This window comes from Olea europaea, unplaced genomic scaffold, assembly GCF_002742605.1.
Source record: "Olea europaea var. sylvestris unplaced genomic scaffold, O_europaea_v1 scaffold2023, whole genome shotgun sequence".
Classification (NCBI taxonomy): Eukaryota; Viridiplantae; Streptophyta; class Magnoliopsida; order Lamiales; family Oleaceae; genus Olea; species Olea europaea.
Genome location: NW_019238124.1, coordinates 109,325 through 130,764, shown reverse-complemented (window position 1 = coordinate 130,764; position 21,440 = coordinate 109,325). Strand labels below are relative to the sequence as shown.

General features: G+C 36.5%; 1 protein-coding gene across 1 annotated transcript; it reads right to left on the bottom strand.

The window, feature by feature from the left end:
* Window positions 1-7,294: 7,294 nt before the first annotated feature.
* LOC111379699 (NDR1/HIN1-like protein 12) lies at window positions 7,295-8,202 on the bottom strand. Its single transcript, XM_023003127.1, has one exon. It carries the CDS (start codon window positions 8,058-8,060, stop codon window positions 7,482-7,484), a length of 579 nt encoding a protein of 192 aa, XP_022858895.1. The 5' UTR covers window positions 8,061-8,202; the 3' UTR covers window positions 7,295-7,481.
* Between the last annotated feature and the right edge of the window lie 13,238 nt (window positions 8,203-21,440).

The window sequence follows — 21,440 nt, the reverse complement described above, 5'->3', positions numbered from 1 at the left end:
CAAGAGTGAATTTCCAGAATTCTATCTCACGTTTCCTCACAAGTTTGGACAGATTAAACAACGGAGGAAAGCTTCACATTTTGTGAAATTATAAATTCCATTCATGTAACAGAGGAAATTGATTCAATTTGAGGAAAATAATAATTGTTGAGGACACAATCGATTTAGATAGACTCAGAGAAAAGAAGCTACAGATACAAATATTACTGCAGGAAGATTACTACAAGCTGCAGCATAATGTAGTTGCTGGATTTGCATCACATACAATGACCAAAAGGAATGCATGAGCACGCATTTGCATGATTTCATTTCCAACATGTATGCCACGTGGAAGTTACATCATCAGATCTCGGGCTTTCAGAGAATAATTAAAGAGCGTCATTTGAAACAAGTTTATACAAATTACCACATGAAATTCCATTTCCAGACAAAATAGTCTCAGGGTACACATCCACGTTTCGGTTCCCACAAAAAAGAAAAAAGCCGAGATGGTGAGATTGGAAATTATACACCTCCGTGTATAATGAATTTACTTTACATATACTGACAGACATATGCATATGAACGGAATAATACACATTACAAACAAATGTACAAATATATGTACATGTACATACATGTTTGCATCGATGTGCATGTCTGCACCAGGTTCTCTGATCATTTTGACAGGGTATCATGCAAAAACACGGGATGCAGATGTTGTCTTCAATAATATGAGCTCTTATATGTTTCAATATGACAACAATCTATTAGAAACAGAACACGAGAATTTGGAATCAGCTTCACTAAAACAAGCTTCAATATTACGACAATTTATTAAAAGAACTATACAGTACTAGGTAACCTATTTCCTATCTTATTCAACAATAGATACCTTATTCCCTATCTTTGTTTCTATCTTATTGTATCACATTCGGTTCTAGAGATTTGCAAATCTCCCTCAATATCTCAGTGTAGGTTGGAAATATACTTTGTTCCATAGCCCTGGATTATGTCCAATGCTCCAATTCAGAATTGTCAGATATAATAGCACTGCATCAAAGATGTATTCATCACTTCTGCTGACAGTTCAAAATTACCGTGAGTAAACTATTAACAAAGAGAAAGGTATTTTTGTTATGCTACTAATACTTGTACTCGACTCTACCAAAAAGGCCAATGCTTATTCTTAACTTCCCTCCCATTTAATTACACAAAGAATTGCCAACTTATAGCTCTGAATCAAGACAAAGAACATCAAAATCTGCTATATAAATGCAAATCTATATTAACTCCTTGATATACGACTTTTTTCTAAATCAATTTGCTGACAGACTCCCTGTAACTTGAGAAGAGTAAAAAACTTATGACTCTAAGCAAAAGGCTACCAAAGTGTCAACTTTCATGACTAACTATTATTACCACAGATAAAATTAATCATATTCAACGACGGACTTCATATCAAATTAGACCAAATGTAGGAAAGGTATATTTTTTTATACCAAATTAGAACTCAAAATGCAGGCAAAGTCTTCGAAATTTAGTTAATATGAATTTCAAGATTATAAGGAACTTAGAGCACGCTCAAAGTAAAATAGGGGAAAATGTGTTCGAAGCAAGAATCAAAATGGAGAGATTTATAAAACAAGAAAATATTGGAATATTAGGATCAGTAACAAATGAGTAATGTTTTCAAGAAAGAAAATGCAGACAACTAATTTCCCCCCTTCTTGTGTCTGGTCAGGAGATGGGACATATACTGCACAGAGATTGCACAACAAAAATTATAGTCATGGCAGAAGACAAGCTGAGAAAACAAACATAGTAAAATGTTTAGTATTAGAGAATATATTTCTACAATATTTAAAAGCAATAAGTATTAATAAATTATTGAACTTTCCATTAAAATAACACAGCCAGAGAAAAAGAGACACGAATACTCAACCGTTAGGAGATTTCTTTATAAATAAGCAGCGCTAATGGCCAAAGGTGGATGCATTACCTGCAGAAATCATGCTTGATATGCATCATTTCATGCAGATATGCGTGAAGAAGTGAAGCAAACTCAAAATACAGAGTGTCAATCACTTCCATTTATATTGGGAATAAACAAAGGCAACATCAATGAAGATTCTATTGTTATTTCTATCCACAAGATAACTCACATACAAGTGCTCGAATTTATTTTTAACACTCAATATTAGTTAAAACTTTACTAATGCATAGAGTGATACTAGATTTGGGCAAAAGAAGGGGAAAGTACTCAATGAAAATAAATAAAAATGGAAACAATTCTTATTCTATGCGATGCAAATCATATTCCTTATTAAAGGACACATGCATGCATCTCACTTAACACAATGTTAAACTTTTTAAATCTATGAACACATTCAATCAACCTAACTAATTGGTCGAGAAAATAGTAATAGTTACACCAAAATAAGAGAGTAACACATATTAATGGCAAAAAGGTCCTTTTTCCTTTCTGATACAATTAAATTGAGCAGATAATTACCAAATCACATCTATCTCAATAAAGATAATCAAGATCCATAATTATTTCACTCAGATCCAGCAATATTCCATCACATTGAGATAAAACTAAATCGAAGCCCAATCTATAAAGGATTCAACTGCATTCAGCTGTTGAGATACAAAATTCACCGCGGCCTCAGATTCAGTTGATGCAAGGCGGGAACCTAATTCTCGCTTAAAAAGAATCGACTTCAATTATAAACCATATAGTAATATGAATTAACATTATCAGATGCGCATAATTTCTGTACGAGGAACTTGATTCCCGACCTGCACCAAGCGAATTAGAGACCGCCGCAATACATAATAAGTTTGTCTACACATACAAGATCTGAGCTACAAAAACGAGGGCGTAGGTGTAGGAGTAGGCGTGCCGGGTGGGCCGCCCTACCAAGGGAAATTTGATATTGGTGTCGGATATGAAAATGTGAAGTGGGTGCTCGGTTATTTGTAGGTAGAATCGACGCACGAGATCATGCCACGTTTGATTCTGGGATGAAAATCGTGAACGATTCAATTCCAGGTCATAGATTTCAAGATAATTACGGCTAGTGCCATTTGAATGAATGAAGTGGCTTCAACTGATTTTTTTTTTTTTTTTTTTTTATATATTCAGGTATCCCAATTTACACCAAACTAAATTTTGGACCCCCAAGACCCATCGTAGTAGAGATGGCAACGGCGTGGAATGGAATCGGGGTGCGACGTTGTCTCGTCCAAACCCCGCCCCACTCCGCCTTAGACGGGGTTGGGCGGGGACGAGGTAACTTTTTGCCTCGTTTATTATTATAATTTTATTTTTTTTTACATTTTCCAAGTTTCAAGATATGTTATTATTAGAGAATAAAATATAAATTCAAAATAGATTTTTAACAGGTGAATTGTTTAGAAATAAAATTATTTTTTTATTTTTTTCCTTCACGGGACAGGGGGCAACAGGGCACCCCGCCTTGCCCCACTAACCCGTTCGGGGTGGGGCGGATTTTTTTGTCATCACTAAATCATAGACACGTGTTGCTTCAAATGAGTACGTTAGAAGAGTAAAGCTACTTAGTCAGGCTTAAAAACATTGAGTGAAAAGACAGATTGATGTGTTAGAAAATGATTCAGTATTTTTTATTTAATTTTTCAAACTGTCCAATCATACGTCAACTCGTGTCTCATCTGAATTTGAATTTGAATGTGTAGCATAATTGATGTTAGAATATAGTAATGATACTTGACCAGGATCAGTGACAATGATGGAGGTGATAGGGTGGTGTAGCAGATAGTGATTGAATGTTATGTTTTTTTCCAAACTGTTCAATTATGTATTGACACGTGTCTCTTCAGTCATTGAGCCTGTCACTGTAGCAAGATTAGTTAGAATAATTGAATGACATATTTTAAAAAATTATAACTAGGCTCCCCAATTTAAGATATAAGTTTTAGAATTTCAAAAATTATATGACAATTAAAATTTATTAATTAAATAATTAATTAAAGATTTCATTAATTGAATATATTAAGTCACAATTCAGTAAAATTTGGTTACAAATTAATTATTGAAAACAAATCAAAAATTTTATAAATCATAATTTATTCATCGATTACAAACCACAAATTTTATAAGTCACAATTTATTTCTTGGTCACAAATTATCATTATCAAAGTGATTGCCATGACTACGACCTCATCAGCATTGCCAACATCGCTACTACCTCACCGTTACAGCCAACATCACAACCATCACCACCCAGCCACCACTAAAAAATCATATTCAAAATTATCACAATCGTTACTCCGACGTCTCGATGTTGCGTGACAGCGACGACTATTGAAGATTTACAGCGACGTCTTGGCATCGCGTGTCTGTAGTGACATTCGGCCATCGAGGGACTGGGCATCTTGCATCAGCATCAGTTTTTGCTTTTTTTTTTTTTTTTGTTTTTTTGTTTTTTTGTTTTTTTTTTTTTTATCACAGTGGCTACTTTCAGAGCATCGCAACTATGGTTGAGTAGTAAGTCGAGCCGGCGGGATAAAGAAATATAGACAGAGAATGGAGAAGAAAGGAAAGTAATGAGGGTTTGGGATGAAATTTGGTGGGTGGATAAACAGGGATATCCTATAGCACCACGCCTAAGCCCTCCATTAGTAAAAGATTGGTACATCGTATTTATGCAATAAATTACCCAATAGAATTTCATATTAATGAAAATGACTTTCAAAAGTTCGAGAATGTAGACTCTACCGTCTTATAAAAAGAGATGCGGTTGTGTTGAAAATGTTGAACTCAATAGATAAAAAAAATAGAATTTCGATGAATCATTAGGGATGTCAAACGGGTCGAGCGGCTCGTCGGCTCGATTGCTCGACTTGTTAAAACTTGACTCGTGGACGGCTCGGGTTTGTCAAATGACGAGCCCGAGCCCGAGCCCGAGCTGAGCCTGCTTGGCTCTTCGAGCCCACGAGCCGTTTTCACGAGCCCACAAGCCGAGCTTGTGGGCTCATCCAAAAATAAGAAATTTTTTTAAAAAAAAAAGTGCAAAAAATAAATAAATAAATAAATAAAAACACGAGCTTGCGAGCGGTTCGTGGGCAGAGCCGAGCTCGGCTCGTTTTTCATGAGTCACGAGCTCGTGGGTTAAAGGGCCAAGCCGGCTCGACTCGGCCCATTGCTATCACTACGAATCATTATAAAATAAGCCCAGCTTGGCCCAATTTTTTGAAGAGCTATGCTATACTTACAAAGTAGGTTGACAAAATAGCATTCACACCAATCATTTCAAAAACAGATTTTTAAATCATTTGAAATCAATGGTTTGGATTTTACCAACACATCTTTTGTCAACCAATTTTGTAAGAGAACTTTGAACAAGTAGAATTATTGTTTTTTGAAACTCAATTCTTTTAAATTTATTTTTTATCACACATTTTATGGATCCACAACTTTTATCTACTTTTCATTCAGGGTAATTGCCACAAAACGTCCATACCTTTCAAGTTTATTGTGGAAACGTCCTTACCTTTCATTTTTTTTGGAACATTTTTGCCCCTATTTCCATTTTTCGTTGCGCTGAACATCATTTTTACCATTTTTTGACGTAAAATGACCAAAATACCCTCATATTTAAACCAAAAAAATAAAATAAAATAAAATTGCAACTATAGTCCCATACATTCCATATGTGCAAATCAGCCCAAAATCTACATGCCATCCACTTCCTAAAAATTTCCTACTTTTCCACCTTTTTATATACCCGCTCCCAGTCCCAGACCCTTTCGTACCCATATTATCGTTTCAAAATTCAGTATCAACAATTTAACTAATTCTTGTACTTAGAATTGAAGAGGAAATGGAGAAAGGAAATCAGTCGTCTTTTTGACAATTTAGTGATGATTTTCGACTTGAAGGAAGCTTGAATGACTCAATTGGGAGCACCAACTATTCGACCAAACGCCCCACTGAGTAGAGGAATTTCAACATAAGTTCCTTTGAATGACTCAATTTGGACCAAAGTTGAATGAAAAGAAAAACTTGACATTATGATTTCTTGATCTAGATGTTCCAAATGGGAATTGCTCTGCCACAGCTTCTTCTCAATATAATAAATATGCATCTGGTGGGATATTGTTAATTTGGATTTCTTGAGGTCTGTGTAACGTGACCAATGGTGATGGCTATTGTTAAAAAAGTTAAAAAATAAATTGATACCAACGGGAGAGGAAGGAGGCCAACGGGAGGCGCCTAGTTAAGTGAGAGATTTTTTTTTAATGTTTTAATAAGGTTTTTGGACTGATTTGCACTTTTTTAAAAGTTTGGGAGTATGAGTGCAATTTGTTCTTTATTTTTCAATTCTTTTTGTTTTTGTTTAATTTAAATAGAAGGGTATTTTGGTCATTTTAAGTAAAAAAAATGGTAAAAATGATGTTCAGTGAAATGAAAGGTGGAAATAGAGGCAAAAATGTCAAAAAATGAAAAGTATGAACGTTTTCCACAATAAATTTGAAAGGTAGGAACGTTTTGTGCCAATTATCTTTTCATTCATACATCTAACCAATTTTGTCAAAATTTAAGGCTTGTTATGTCCGATAGTGATTTTGATAATTGATTTTTTGACCGTTAGGAAAAAAGTGGAAGCTATCTGTGAGAAAAAAGTAAAAAATGATGACTTGAATAGTGAAATAACGGTAAAAAAATTAATTTTTTGGGGTAAAAAATCACTCCCAAACAAGCTCTTAACATAATCTAATTTTTAGCCAAACAAAACAAGGTTAACTACAATTATTGGTTTCATAACTTAACCATTAAGCCAATAATCCACACACACACACACACTATGATTCAGGTGTCCGAGTTTCGTTCGGCTAATTCTGAGGAGCGGCAACCTTCCCCCTCAGTTCGTCGTTCAAGTAAATTCGAATGCAGTCAGCCAATACTTGTAGTTGCTTATTAACAAAAGCTGAAAAGCATTTTTTAGCATTTCTTTTGGTCTTTGCTTACTCACGCGTGGTACATTCTTTGACTCTAAAGAACACATCAATCATAAAATATTCAAACTTGCTTTTTCAAATTTCTTCGAGATCATATATTTTTAACATAAAAAAGTACCTTTGATTGGAAAAGAGAGTTTTATAGGCTTTTCCATCAGTCCAGATGCAATTTCGAACATAATTGTGTACCTATCACGTTGGTTTCAATCATTTAAAATGGTCGAACGATTAGTGACCTTCTCAACTTACTCTATGTGAACTTGAAAAATCAACTTGTTTCTACTCTATTTTCATTACCGACGCCCTTTGTAGTTTGCAAATGTTTTTATTGAATATGAAGCGAGTAATAGAAATCTTGAATACGAAGATAGTAAAAGAAATTAGTTCAATGAGATAGTGCACAAAAAATGTTGTGTCCTGAAAGCTTCTCGGCCTGCAGCTCTCCCCGTCCCCCCTGCAAACGGAACTTGGATCTGGGGCCTCAAGAGGAAAAATTATTTCGATCTCGATCTACATTTTGGGAATATCCTAGTTCCATCAACTGGTAAATGGAGTTTGCAACGCAAACGCAACCAGTTCTCAACTGAAGCAATTGGACCTGTCCCCCATCGAATTTTAGTCCTCCCTTTAAGATCAAAGGTTAATATTCTCTCCCTCAAAGACCTGCTAACACCTTCAGCATCTTCGGGACTCAATGGGATCGTACTCGGCTCAGGTACGTAGTTGAACTCGACAGAACTATTTGCATTTAGATAAAACGGTTCAGCAACCAGACGAGCCATTTTCACCCCTTGAAAGCTTAGAAGGAACCTCATGCCATAGAAACTCGAATGAGCCTTGTCATTGTCATTCTCAGCCTTGATCACAACCGAAACTTGGACTGTTAACATACTTATTTGATCAAAATATAGGTTGTCAAGTTGTGCACTTGCTACACTTATTTGAGGCACCTTAGGCCTTATGACAATGTAACCGACGAAAACCAAAATGCCGGCTATGCTCACTGCCGCCAGTAGTAACCAGCAAAATATGCCCGCGCACCAGCTGATAGGATTAGTATCTGACTTTGACATCGGAAGGTAGTGTTGATATTGATATTAAAAAGAACGTCGTTGAGACGATATCAATATATTCGATATGAATACCGACTTTGGCGTCGGAGGAGGTGATATCGACAAGAACTTCCTAGGAAGGATATTAATATATTGGAACGGAATTTTCGTTCCGATCAGGTGCTTTAATGAATTGAGAGTGTAAGCAAACAAAAGTTCGGAAGATAAAGGATTGTAGGGTTCTTGGGTGTAATTGGTGGGGAAGGTTTTGGTATCTTCTTTTCCCAAGGATAAAGTGATCTTAATTAGGCTTGTGCTGTAAATCCAGGAATTTTAATGACTTTACCTTGAAATGCGATGCCAATCTTATTGGATAAATGGTGCATATTTACGTTTCCTTTAACGAAAAATACAGTTATCGAAATTACGGTATGTGCTTAATAATGAGCAAATTACGACTTACTCAAACGTATAAAATGTAGAAATTTGAAGGAGATAAAATGAAACAAGGTCTTTTATTGTAAATTTTGTCTTGTGCACTGGTACTAACATGATCAAATGGATGCTCATTTCTCAAGATACATCGCTTCTTCCAAAATTAATATAATACAATACTAATTTTGCTGAACGAACCAATGCTTGACTATATTCTTCTAGAACAAAATATATCGAATACTAAATATCGAACACGAAACTCAGAAATAATTTGAAAATTATTTTGACATACTTTGATGAAGAGAAAGAATTAGAAATCAAGTATATGGAATTGATTTAGAATGAAGAAAAAGGAATTAGGAGGATTCAATTTATAGATTTCAATGTGTCTTTTCAAATGGTTATATCCTTTGATACAAATTAATTTTAATGTTTAAATCACACCATTTCATATTTAACGGTGTAGATTGTACCATATAAAAAGGTAATACTTTTCATCATGCACATTTTTGAATAGTCACGCCCATCCCAAAACAAATGACTATTTGATATGCACCATTACAATTAAAGATCGCAGTTAATTACCACACCAATTAGAGACTTTATAATTCACACCTATAAAAGTACCCGTAACTTCACCTACAGACTCTTGTGTGCTATATCTTTTTTTTGTTCGCAATTCAAATTTTCACCCTTCGAAAGCCTTTCATGGAAAATATAAGATGGTTTTTGGTTTGTCATTTTAAAGTCATTTTCAGTTTTCTAAAATACTTAAAATGTATTTGGTACATTTTCAAAATTGTGTTCTTCAAAATAAGAAAATTTTTACAATATAAAACTCAAAATAACTTTTTGATGTTTTAAGTGTTTTCATTGAAAACACTCAAAAAAACTCAAAATAAGGAAAATAAATTTAAAATTTTCTCTAATTAAAATAATTAATAAAATCACATAAAATCTACCCAAATACAAATACCCATATCTCTCGTCCCATACTCCTCTAAGAACCCTCGTGGAGAATACATCTCTCTTGTGCTATTTCTCAAACTATTTCTAAAATTTTTATACCAAACGTGTTTCTGCAATCTTAAAATAATCCCTTAAAATAGAAAATATAAAACTAAAAATGCAAATAAACGTACCCTAAGGGCCTAGTTCTTCCTTGGTTAATTACAATATAATCAAATTTGTGAGTGGTGTTGACCCTTTCTTTTTTTGCAATGGCAATGTAGAAAATAGATGTAAGGTCCACTCGTACTTATGCGTGCAACTTCAGGTACGTTTCAATCGAAATAACCAATCGGATGATCTTCAACAACAATGGACGTGGAATATGCTCAGTCGCAAGAGACGAATATGTTCGAGTACCGACAATATGGTCGAAAATAATTACCAATGGACAAATAATCACAAGCAATTTCACCAAAGTAGAAATAACTCAAACCGAACAAAATAAAATGTGAAAATAAGAGCAGTTTTTATTAGAATTCTTGCATATTAATTTGGGTGTTTTCTCTCCCCTTCAAAATGTTACAATAGACATTATTTAGAGTGCTCCAGCCAATGTGGTGATCGTTGGATCAGAACCAAGTCGCTTCATCTCGTTGACTAAAGCCTTACATCACCCCATCTAACATTAAATATATTAACAAGTGGTCAGTCGCCCTATACTCTAATCTGACATTCCTGACATTAATTAATAGGAACTTTACATCAATCAATCTTGCAGATACTCTGTAGATCCGTTTTAGAGGTGTCAAGTGCTTCAGTTTTGAGAGAGAGCTTCGGACATGTTGCTGCTCGGTCAGAAGAGAGAGTGCTTCGGTCCAAGGGCTTAGGACTAGGATAGTACTTCGGTCAACGAACAACTTGTTTCTTCATTTTTGATCTTGTTGACTGCAGCTGTCTGTATGTAGTACCTCTATGTGACATTGACGTGGTCTTTAATAAGAGCCTAGGACATGAGACGTAACAATAGTCCCCCAGTCGATGAAGATCATTTATGTAATACATGGACTTTTGTGTTGTATTAGAATGAAAAAATCTTTGTAGGGGTGGTTGCGATCCCCTTTTTCTATAATGGCAACGTGGACAACAGATGTCGTGCCTACTCGTACTAATGCGAGCAATATTAGGCACGTTTCAATCGGAATAACCAATCGGAGGATCGTCAACGACAATGGACGTGGGACCGTTGGATCAAAATCACGTGGCCTCATCTCGTAATGTTGTAAGAGTTATTATTTCTAGTGCTCTAGTTGATATGGTGATCGTTGGACCAGAACCACGTGGCCTCATCTCGTAGACAAGAACCTTACATCACCCTGCCTAACATTAAATATATTGACAAGGGTCAACCACCCTAGACTCTAAGCTGACATTCCTAGCATTAATTAATACAAACATTATATCAATCAATCCTACATATACTCTGCAGATCCGTTTTAAAGGCAGCAAGTGCTTTGGCTTTAAGAGAGAGCTTCAAATGTGTTGTGGGTCAGTCAGAAGAGGGAATGCTTCAATTCAAGGGCTTCAGATGAAGATAGTACTTCGGCTAAAGAATAGCTTGTTCCTTTATTTTTGATGTTGTTGACTGCCACCTATTCGTGTGTAGTACTTTTACGTGGTATTGATGTGGCTTTCAGTAAAAGCCTCGGACATGAGGTGTAACAAGTGGGTTCCCCAACAAATTTGTAAGATAGTATTTAAGATCCCCAGCTTTATATTTTAGCCTTTAGATCTCAAACTTAAGCAGTAAAAAGGTGTTTCACTTAAATTGGCAATTTGGGCATTTTAGTAAAATTGTTGGATTGGATGGCCACGTGGCAACCTCTAACTAGTTCAAAGAAATTCACACGGATTGCGCTGATTCGAATGGAATGTGAGCCATTTGATTTGATTTGGCTATGATCTTATTCGTTTTTAATATGGTCTTCTGACATTTGGGCTCCAATTAGTTCAGTTATCAGCCTCCTCTCTCTCTCCCTCTTAAAAATTTTATCGTCTTCTTCAATCTATTTTGTGTAACTTAGAGGCTATAAAACTTGACAACTCTTGTGTTATAGGCCCGTTATTAGTCTATTTTTGTGATTGGTTCGCATCGATTTTACCGTGCGTGATTTAGCTGGTTTAGGGTTGTTCTTGTTCGATTTTCTGAGTTCTTTGTCTTTGATTTGGTTTCTTGTACATTACTCTCTCTAGAAGGCATAGTTTCATATAGTGATCAGGTTGGTTCCTGAGCCCCAGATTAGGCTAGACTTGGTTACTAATTTTGGTGTTCTTTAATTTTTTTCATTTAGTTACTTTTTGTGGTGCTGTAATTTTTTCCAATTGATATATGTTTTTGGTTGATTGAGTTGCTTGGAATTTATGAAGGATTCTTTAGGTGAAATCAGATTTGGGACTAGTAATCCCAACACAAACTTTTCAACTTGAGCAATGTAGGAATTTGGGAGTACTCCAAAAACTCTATAATTGTACCATGGTGTGTATGGAGGAATATCTTCTTGAGGGAATTTCATTGGGTGTCAAAATTTGGTTGTCCATTATAAAAAAGGTCACCTTCTAAATTTTCGATCAAAAATGTCAATTTAGGACATTTTTGACCCTTTGAATAACACTAAATACCTTATATATCCTTGACACTCTGAATTATTTGAAAATCTTATTCTATATTGTTGAAGAAAACTATGTATGGCAAATCTAAAATCACGCACCACAATGTGTCATTGACCACAGTAAACGAAATGCAATTGCAACCCTAGTTTTCCCAATTTTTTCTTCCAGTCTCACGCTGGCTGTCTCTCTCTTACTCGTCAGCTCCCTTTTTTCTGGCCAAATCGTCGTCATCGATCATTGATTTTCAGCCACTCGTCTTCACTACTTGGAGACATCGGGTTTGGCTTCTTGCAAACTATAATCCTTCATTGGCACGGCGGTAAAAAAACAACGATCGATGAGCTGGTGGCCTCTCGCATTCACGACCCCGTGCAGCCGATCATTTTGCTGGCATCTCGCATTCACGACCCCGTCCAGCCACTGCAGTTAGAGTAGGTACTACACTTGGATTTCGTTCTTGTTTTTGTATATATTTCATTCTAGTGCATTATGAATTTTGTTTGTGGGTTTAATCATGTGATGAATTTATTGGAATGTTTGATACTTAAATCCGGAAATATGTCTCTGAATGGGAAAATATGTGTTATTTTAATTTGTTATTTTGATAAGGGATTCTTTATATTTGTCTTGGAAAAAGTTGTGAATTTGTTTTTTTGTCTTTGATGAGTCTTGGTATGGCTTAATAATATGGATGATATGATAAACACTTGTTCATAAAACCTTTAGTCAGTCTGCAATTTCCTGATTCACTTGTAAATTATTGACATTCTTTTCGAATTTGCTAATGAATATGTAAGTTCTACATCTGAGAATCCTTCCAAATTATAATTTGTATACATGATTTTTTTTATATTTTCAAGTGCAAGAAACAAGTAACAAAATATAGTAAAAAAAATTATGAATTATAGTAGAATTCTTGCACGAGAATTTCATGGAGGTGCCACCATGGCTGATTATGCAGATGTACTAATACTTACTTTGGAGTCTGCTTCACTCATTCAGAGCATCATGAGACGGAATTGGATCATTTCTGTATTGATTTTAAAAATATATATATGTTGTCATTGTGTTTTGACTCATGCTCTTCACAATTATATTAAGGTTTTATTGGCTACATCTCTTGCTAATAAATTTAGTCATGTAATTAATTTTCGTGTTGTAATTTGTTTATTGACATATGAAGTTGTACCCAATATATTATATTTAAAGGGTTTCAAATAAATTTCCTGGGGTCTTAAAGTACTTGTTTCATAAATGGTGTTATATGGTTCTTTTTATTTCGTTTTGCATTGTTTCCTCTGTAAGCCAACCTAGGGTCTCATTTATTACAGGGGCATCATTGAGAATAAAAATCGATTGAAAACCTCCCCAAGAGCCGTCCAAAACCCAGCCACTAACTACAGTGGACGGTGAGAAGCAGAGAAAATCGTGGACTTCAGAGAAGAAGTAGGTAATCCGTTAGCGCCCCTTAATTTCTCTTTCGTCATGTGTATTAATTTGCATATCGTATTTTTCTCCATTGTTTTTTCAGTAAAGAATGAATTTGATATGCAATACTTTGTGAATTTCTATAACGCGAAACCCCATTTCAATGCTAACCGTCTTAGACTCTGAAGAATGCTCTAAATATAGCAAAGTGATTGTTCTTTTTTGATTGAAATCTATTTGGAATTTGTAATGTTTAAAATTGTGATAAGCTTTTCTAATAGTAACCCGTTTGGTTGTGGTGGTTTGGCAATTGTTGTGGTGATACTCGTATATTTTATATTGTGCATTTGGACGAAAATATTGATAAATACTTGGCATATTTGTGGGCCTAGACCTCATTTTTTTGGGCATTATCATTTTAGTGTTTTCACATGTTAACCTAGGATCACATGAGTATCATGAGTGGAGTTTGTTTGGAAGATATGTTTATTCCATGAATAAATTTTTTTAAATATTCTCGATACTTGCATGAATGACGTGTAGATTGCTGAATAAATGTCTTGCTAAATAAAATTATCATAAAATGATCAAAGGAGCATGCGGAAGATACAAGAAGCACTCAACTGCTTTTAATATTTTTGGCATTTCAAAAGATGACATATGTATAATACGATAGTCTAAATAAAAAGAAAAAGATGATTGAGTACACGTTAAGCAATATGAGGAAAATATTCTTACAGCTGACATCACACAGTATTTGTTTATGGCTTTTAATATGAATACAGCCATTGTTGAAACATAATCCTGTATATAGTTTTCGTTGCCCAATCCATGCTAACTTGGGATACAAAATTCTTCATCCTGTCATGAGTGGTTGTACCCGTGCAGTACACAATGTGTCTCTTATGCATATTAAGAACTATCTTCATTGACCCTTGACACTTTTGTGGTTTTAATGTTTTTGTTACTTGTCTGCTGTGGAAATAACCTTGTTTCACTAAGTGCAACTTTTGTGGGATGTTGTTGTTCTTTGCATGCGGGTGGAAATCTTCACTGACATTGGCATATCTAAGCTTTTAATGTTTTTGTTGCTTGTCTGATGTGAAAATGACCTTGTTTTCACTTGCAATCCATATGCTGTATTTGTTAGCTCAACTTGTGTTTCTTAACTTGGTTAGTGTATAATTTACTCATTTCATTAGTTGACGAACGAATAAATATGCATGGATGTTGACAAAAATCATGTTATGGTTTTGATAATCTCAAGGACGACGTTGTTTGTCAAAATATAGTTGTAATTTTGATCTTACAAAAGGAAATTATTGTGAAAGTTGACTTAAAGTTATATGGGTGGTACCAGTGTATGCATTTGGGTGAAAATCTTTACTTGCAATCCATATGTTATGATGTGGAAAACTCCATGCTTTGTTACTTGTGTGATGTGGACATAACCTTGCTTTCACTTGCATTCAATATGTTGTGTTGTGGTGGTACTCGTATTTGGGCGGAACTCTTGTTCCTAGACACTTCACTGCATAGTTCTAAAATCACTTACCACTGAACTATCGTTCTCGACAGACTCATCGACAGTTCGAACTGTTGATCCCGACAGTTAGCTTTAGTAGTTCTCGATAGATGAACATGTCAACAGATGAACTATCGGGAACGACATCCTTCCTTTACCTAAGTTGAGTTTACCTACAAGTTGAACTTTGGTTCCAATAATGCACCTGTGTTTCGCATTCACATGTATGAAATGCTATAATCTCACAATTTGTTGATTGATTCATCGTCATACCTTGTTGGTCCATATGTGGTTTAATTATTTTCATCTGGACGTCTCATGTTTGTTTAAAAAATTATGATCTGACATTTGCATTTTTGGTTATGTCGCAGGATACATGGATTTCGAGTTTCTAGTTCCGGAGAATGCACGGCTAAGAGCCCAAATCTCGCAAAGAATTAATCTGCGTTACGTGAAAACAGTCATTGAGCATTTGATGACCGATAGTGCACGGACTTCCGTAACTCGTGCCTCGGGTTTTTGTCCGAGGTTCAAGATCTCCAATTCTCCGCTCAACTAATCCAGCAGCTCGTGTTCCGCTGAATACGAATTGATAAGGCCCATGAAATATGGTTCAATTTGCAGGGCCACTTAGCTAGGTTCGGTGATGCGAACCTCGTAGCAACGTTGACTACGAAACCCACAACGAGATTGACGAACCCAAGAAAGCCATATTAATCCAAAGTTTAGGATTAACCCAAAAGAAAGTCGAACCAAAAAATCCAACAAGAACGACGCTTGAAAGATCCCTTGATCACGCAATCCAAGAATTAAATCCGGTTGTTTGAACGCCACAAGTTAACACTTGATAAATTCGAAGTTGTTCAATGAAGAATGATGAAGAGAAGACAATATGTCTCACTTTAATTCAATATCAATAATGTCAAAGGTTTTTAACAATTGAATGGAAACTCCTATTTATACTAAACCTAAAAACTAGGTAAAAATTGTGCAAAAGTCAATCATAATCCCCAAAGTATGGAAAAGAATCAAAATCTAACAAAATATGGAAAAGTACCAAAAATAGAAAATTCGCCAAAATTTTGGCTTGTGCGACCCCATGGTGTATTTCCATGCGGTCGCATGGTTCAACAAAAATCCCAATTTAAGTTTCGGTATGCCACCATGCGGCCGCATGGTGTTTTTGCTGTGCGGTCGCACAGGCTTATTTTCAGCCTCCGATTTCGTCGCTTGATAACAAATTAATCCAAGTTGATTCGGCCTTCCACCCGAACATGAGAGTTGCTCCATTTTGAGTCCCGAACATGGTTCCATCAATGGTTTCTTGAACGAGCAATCCCATCGCTTGTTTCACTTGCTTTGCCCTTGATCGGGTCATTGGTCTGCCATCGACTATCAACGGGTCTTGTCTCGCACTTGCCTTCGTCGGGCTCGATTCCTGGATCATATCATCCCCTCTCTCTTCAAAAGGATTCGTCCTCGAATCTGAACCTGTATCAAACAAAGAGAGATTAGATACATTAAAGGTAGCCAAAACATTGTACTCACCTGGAAGGTCCAACTTGTAAGCATTGTCATTTATCTTTTCAATCACTTGAAATGGACCATCGCCCCTCGGTTGCAACTTGGACTTCCTTTGCTCCGGAAACCGCTCTTTCCTAAGGTGCACCCAAACCCAATCTCCTGGCTCGAATGTCACGCGCTTCCGACCTTTGTTCGCCTGTGACACAATCAACTTACTTTTATTTTCAATTTACACTTTTACCTTTTCATGGAGTGATTTAACCAATTCCGCCTTCTTTTTGCCATCTAAACTACCACGTTCATTCATAGGTAAGGGAATTAAATCCAAAGGAGTTAGTGGATTAAAACCATATACAATTTCAAATGGAGAATATGAGGTAGTAGAGTGAACAGCTCGATTGTATGCAAATTCAACAAATGGTAGACACTCCTCCCAACTCTTCAGAATTTTATTGATTATTGTACGTAACAATTGTATCATAGTCCTATTCACTACCTCGGTTTGCCCATCCGTTTGTGGGTGACAAGTTGTGGAAAATAGTAACTTAGTGCCTAACTTACCCCACAAAACTCTCCAAAAGTGACTCAAAAATTTGACATCCCGATCCGACACTATGCTTCTAGGAACCCATGTAAACGCACAATCTCTTTAAAGAATAAATCAGCAATGTTCGTGGCATCGTCAGTTTTGTAACATGGTATAAAATGTGCCATTTTGCTGAACCTATCTACAACCACAAAAATAGAATCCCGACCTCTCTTAGTCCTAGGTAAACCCAAAACAAAGTCCATCGAGATATCAACCCAAGGCTTACTAGATGTAGGTAAAGGTGTGTACAAACCTTGTGGTAAAACCTTAGATTTAGCCTTTTTACAACCTATGCATCGACTACAAATTCGCTCAATATCATTTTTCATCTTAGGCCAATAAAAATGCTCCTTCAATACATCTAAAGTCTTTTGAACCCCAAAGTGTCCCATCAATCCATCACTATGTGCCTCCCTTACTAACAACTCCCGATTAGAACAATTAGGAACACATAACCTATTTCCCCGAAATAAATACCCCTCATGCCTAAAGAACCTATCAATCGCCCCTTTTATGCATGACAAATAAATATCCGAAAATTCAACATCTTTTTCATACAATTCCTTAATATGTTCAAACCCAAGTAACTTAGAATCTAGAGTAGTTAGCAATACGTACCTTCGTGACAACGCATCCGCCACCACATTTTCCTTACCTTGCTTATAGCGAATGACGTATGGGAAGGTCTCAATGAATTCCATCCACCTTGCATGCCTCTTGTTCTATTTACCTTGTCCCTGCAAGTGCTTTAATGACTCATGATCGGCGTATATTACGAACTCCTTCGGCCATAGATAATGTTGCCAAGTCTCCAAAGCTCAAACAAGTGCATAAAGTTCTTTGTCATATGTAGGATAATTTAAAGCAGCTCCACTCAATTTCTCGCTAAAGTATGCAATAGGCCTCCGATCCTACATTAAAACTGCTCCAATCCCTATTCCTGGTGCATCACACTCAATCTCGAATGTTTTATCAAAGTTAGGTAATGCCAAAACAGATGCTTCACACAATCTACCTTTAATAGTATTCAATGCAAGTTCCTGTTCATCACCCCAATGAAAACCTACTCTCTTTTTAACTACTTCCGTGAGTAGTGCAGTGATAGTGCTAAAATCCTTCACAAATCGCCTATAAAAACTAGCCAAACCATGAAAACTCTTAACTTTCGTTATGCTTTTAGGTGTCGGCCAATCTCTAATAGCTTTTATCTTTTCATCGTCTACTTCTACCCCATTGTACTAACCACAAAACCAAGAAAAATAATTCTATACAAAACGTGCATTTCTTAAGATTAGCATAGAGTTGTTCTTTCCTTAAAACAATTAGCACACATTTTAAATGTTCCAAATGCTCTCCTAGGTTTTTGCTATAGATTAAGATGTCGTCAAAATAAACCACAACAAAATTTCCTATAAAAGCACGTAAAACATGATTCATTAAACGCATAAAAGTGCTAGGTGCATTTGTGAGTCCAAACGGCATAACCAACCATTCATATAAACCATATTTAGTTTTAAAAGTCGTTTTCCATTCATCACCCTCCGGCATACGAATTTGATGATACCCGCTTTTTAAATCAATTTTAGAAAATATGCAAACACCATGTAATTCATCAAGCATGTCATCTAACCTAGGTATAGGGTGACAATACTTTACCGTTATGTTGTTGATAGCCCTACAATCCACGCACATTCGCCATGTTCCATCCTTTTTTGGTACAGGCAAAATCAGTACCGCACAAGGGCTCATGCTTTCCCTCACGTATCCTTTGCTCATCAACTCCTCCACTTGCCTTTGAAGCTATTTAGTCTCATCGGGATTACTTTGATAGGCCGGTCGATTTGGAATGACAGCTCCGGGTATGGAGTCAATTTGATGTTCAATGCCTTGAATAGGCGGCAATCCACTTGGTGCATCCTCCGGAAATACATCGTCGAATTCCTGCAACAAAGACTTAGCCAAACTAGGGAGGGGTGGGTTAGTTTCCTCAAAATTGAGGAGTGATTCATTATAAACGAATAAGATCATCTCTTTTCTCTCAACTACCACCCTCCTCAAATCACTCTCTTTAGCAAAGAAATTCGCTCGTGTTTTCTCTCTTCTCTCAGGCCCCTCTCTTTCTTTTCTCTCTTGTGATTGCTCTCTCTTTTTCTCTCTAATGGCTATCTCAACATTTTCTCTCTTTTTCTCCAACTCACTATTTGCTCTCATTTTTTCTAACTCTTTTTCTCTCCTCTCTTCCTCAATTCTCAATTTTAATTGGTCCTCATATACTTGCGCAGGTGTTAATGGCACAAGAGTAATGGTCCTTCCATCCTTAATGAAACTATATCAATTTTTGTACCCATCATGCATAGCCTTCCTATCGTATTGCCATGGTCGCCCCAATAAAATATGTCCCGCTTGCATTGGCACCACATCACACACTAACTCGTCCTTATAACTCCCAGTTGACAAATTAAGTAACACCCTTCGATTCACCCTCACCTCGCCACTCTCATTCAACCATTGCAATTTATAAGGTCTCGGGTGTCTCAACAATGTTAAACTCAATTTTTCTACAAGAGATACGCTAGCTACATTATTGCAACTACCACCATCAATTATAACACTACATACCGTATTGTTGACATGGCATCGAGTATGGAAAATGTTTTCCCGTTGCAACTCCAAGTCATTTGCTTTGACATGAGTAGTGAGAGCTCGCCTTGTGACTAGTAGATCCCCAACCGGCCTTTCAACTTTTTCTTCTTCACTAACATCCTCCAATGCCGGCATGTCATCAAACTCGTCATCACTATCGATCACAATCTCTCCATTATCCCGCAACACCATCGTCCGTTTGTTTGGGCATTGAGAAGCAATATGCCTCGTTCCCAAACACCTAAAACATTTGATATCCCGATTGCGCGACGGTTGTGCCTCCGATTTTGATATTGGTTTGCTAGCATTTTCATCCTTGCCCTTTTGTCAATCATTTTTACCTCTAGGTGCAGCCCCGTTTTTATTGTTGTCATCCCACTTCGATAGCCATGTTGGATTAGGAGTCGAAGTACCTAACGGTTGCCTAGACGTCCCCTTCCTCTTCAATTGCCTTTCGACATTTATTGCCACATGTAACATGTCCTCGATTTCCACATAATATTGCAACTCTACAACATTTGTAATATTCCGATTTAACCCATTCAAGAACCGTGTCATGGTAGCTTCTCAATCTTCCTCCACATTAGCCCGAATCATAAGAATTTCTATCTCCTTGTGATAATCCTCTACGCTTTTCGATCCTTGATACAAACTTTGCAATTTTTGATAGATTTCCCTATAATAGTGACTCGGAACAAACCTCCTCCTCATCAACATCTTCAACTCTTCCCAAGTGCTAATTGGCTTTTCCCGACTCCTACGCCGTGATGTAAGTACTTGATCCCACCAAGATATCGCGTAATCCACGAATTCAAGCACCGCCAATTTTACCTTTTTCTCCTCCGAATAATTATAGCACTCAAAAATCATCTAAACCTTCCTTTCCCACTCTAAATATGCTTCCGGATCGCTTCTCCCCTTAAATTGCGGAATAGTCATTTTAATACTCCCCAAATTTCCATATACTTCATCTCGCAAGTTATTCCTACCCCGTCTTTCCATCCTATCGCCCCTATGCCTTTCTCGACCCCATATCAATGTCATTTTCATCAAAATCATCCTCATCACTATGATACTCATCCCGCCTTCCCCTCCTAGATTCAACCCTACCCGGCCCCCAAGCATTAGACATCTCCACTTGTCCCCAACTAAGATTAGCAATTATAGTACCCATTTGTGTCATCCATTCCCCTTGCCTATCCACCTTCTCCCTAACATCACCAAGTACCCTTTCAAACCTCCTTATCATGTCCTCCGATGCATTGTTGTCATTTCCGTTTCGGCTTGAATTAGAACCTTCTCTTTCCAACATCATATCATACAATTTTTTTATGCCTCACAAAGATTTCACTCGGAAAACATTGACTATGACTTTTTCCCTCTATTAAACTCACCACTCGACCTTTTACCACTCAAAGTCTCCCTCCAAGCACTTCAAAGAACTAAGTGAGCTAAATCAATTATTTTACCTAGAATTCAAACAAACTGAATATTAATCAAAGACCACGAGACTCAAAGGACTTGAATAAGTGGAATAGATGAATGTTATGACACGAATATGTGAATAGACTCAAAAGAAAAATGAAAAACTCGAACCCAATTGAATATCCCAAAAATCAAACACAATGTAGGAATTGTT

What these genes read in the sequence shown, in the direction of transcription:
- LOC111379699 (XM_023003127.1), bottom strand. Translation starts at nt 8,060, where the DNA reads ATGTCAAAGTCAGATACTAATCCTATCAGCTGGTGCGCGGGCATATTT.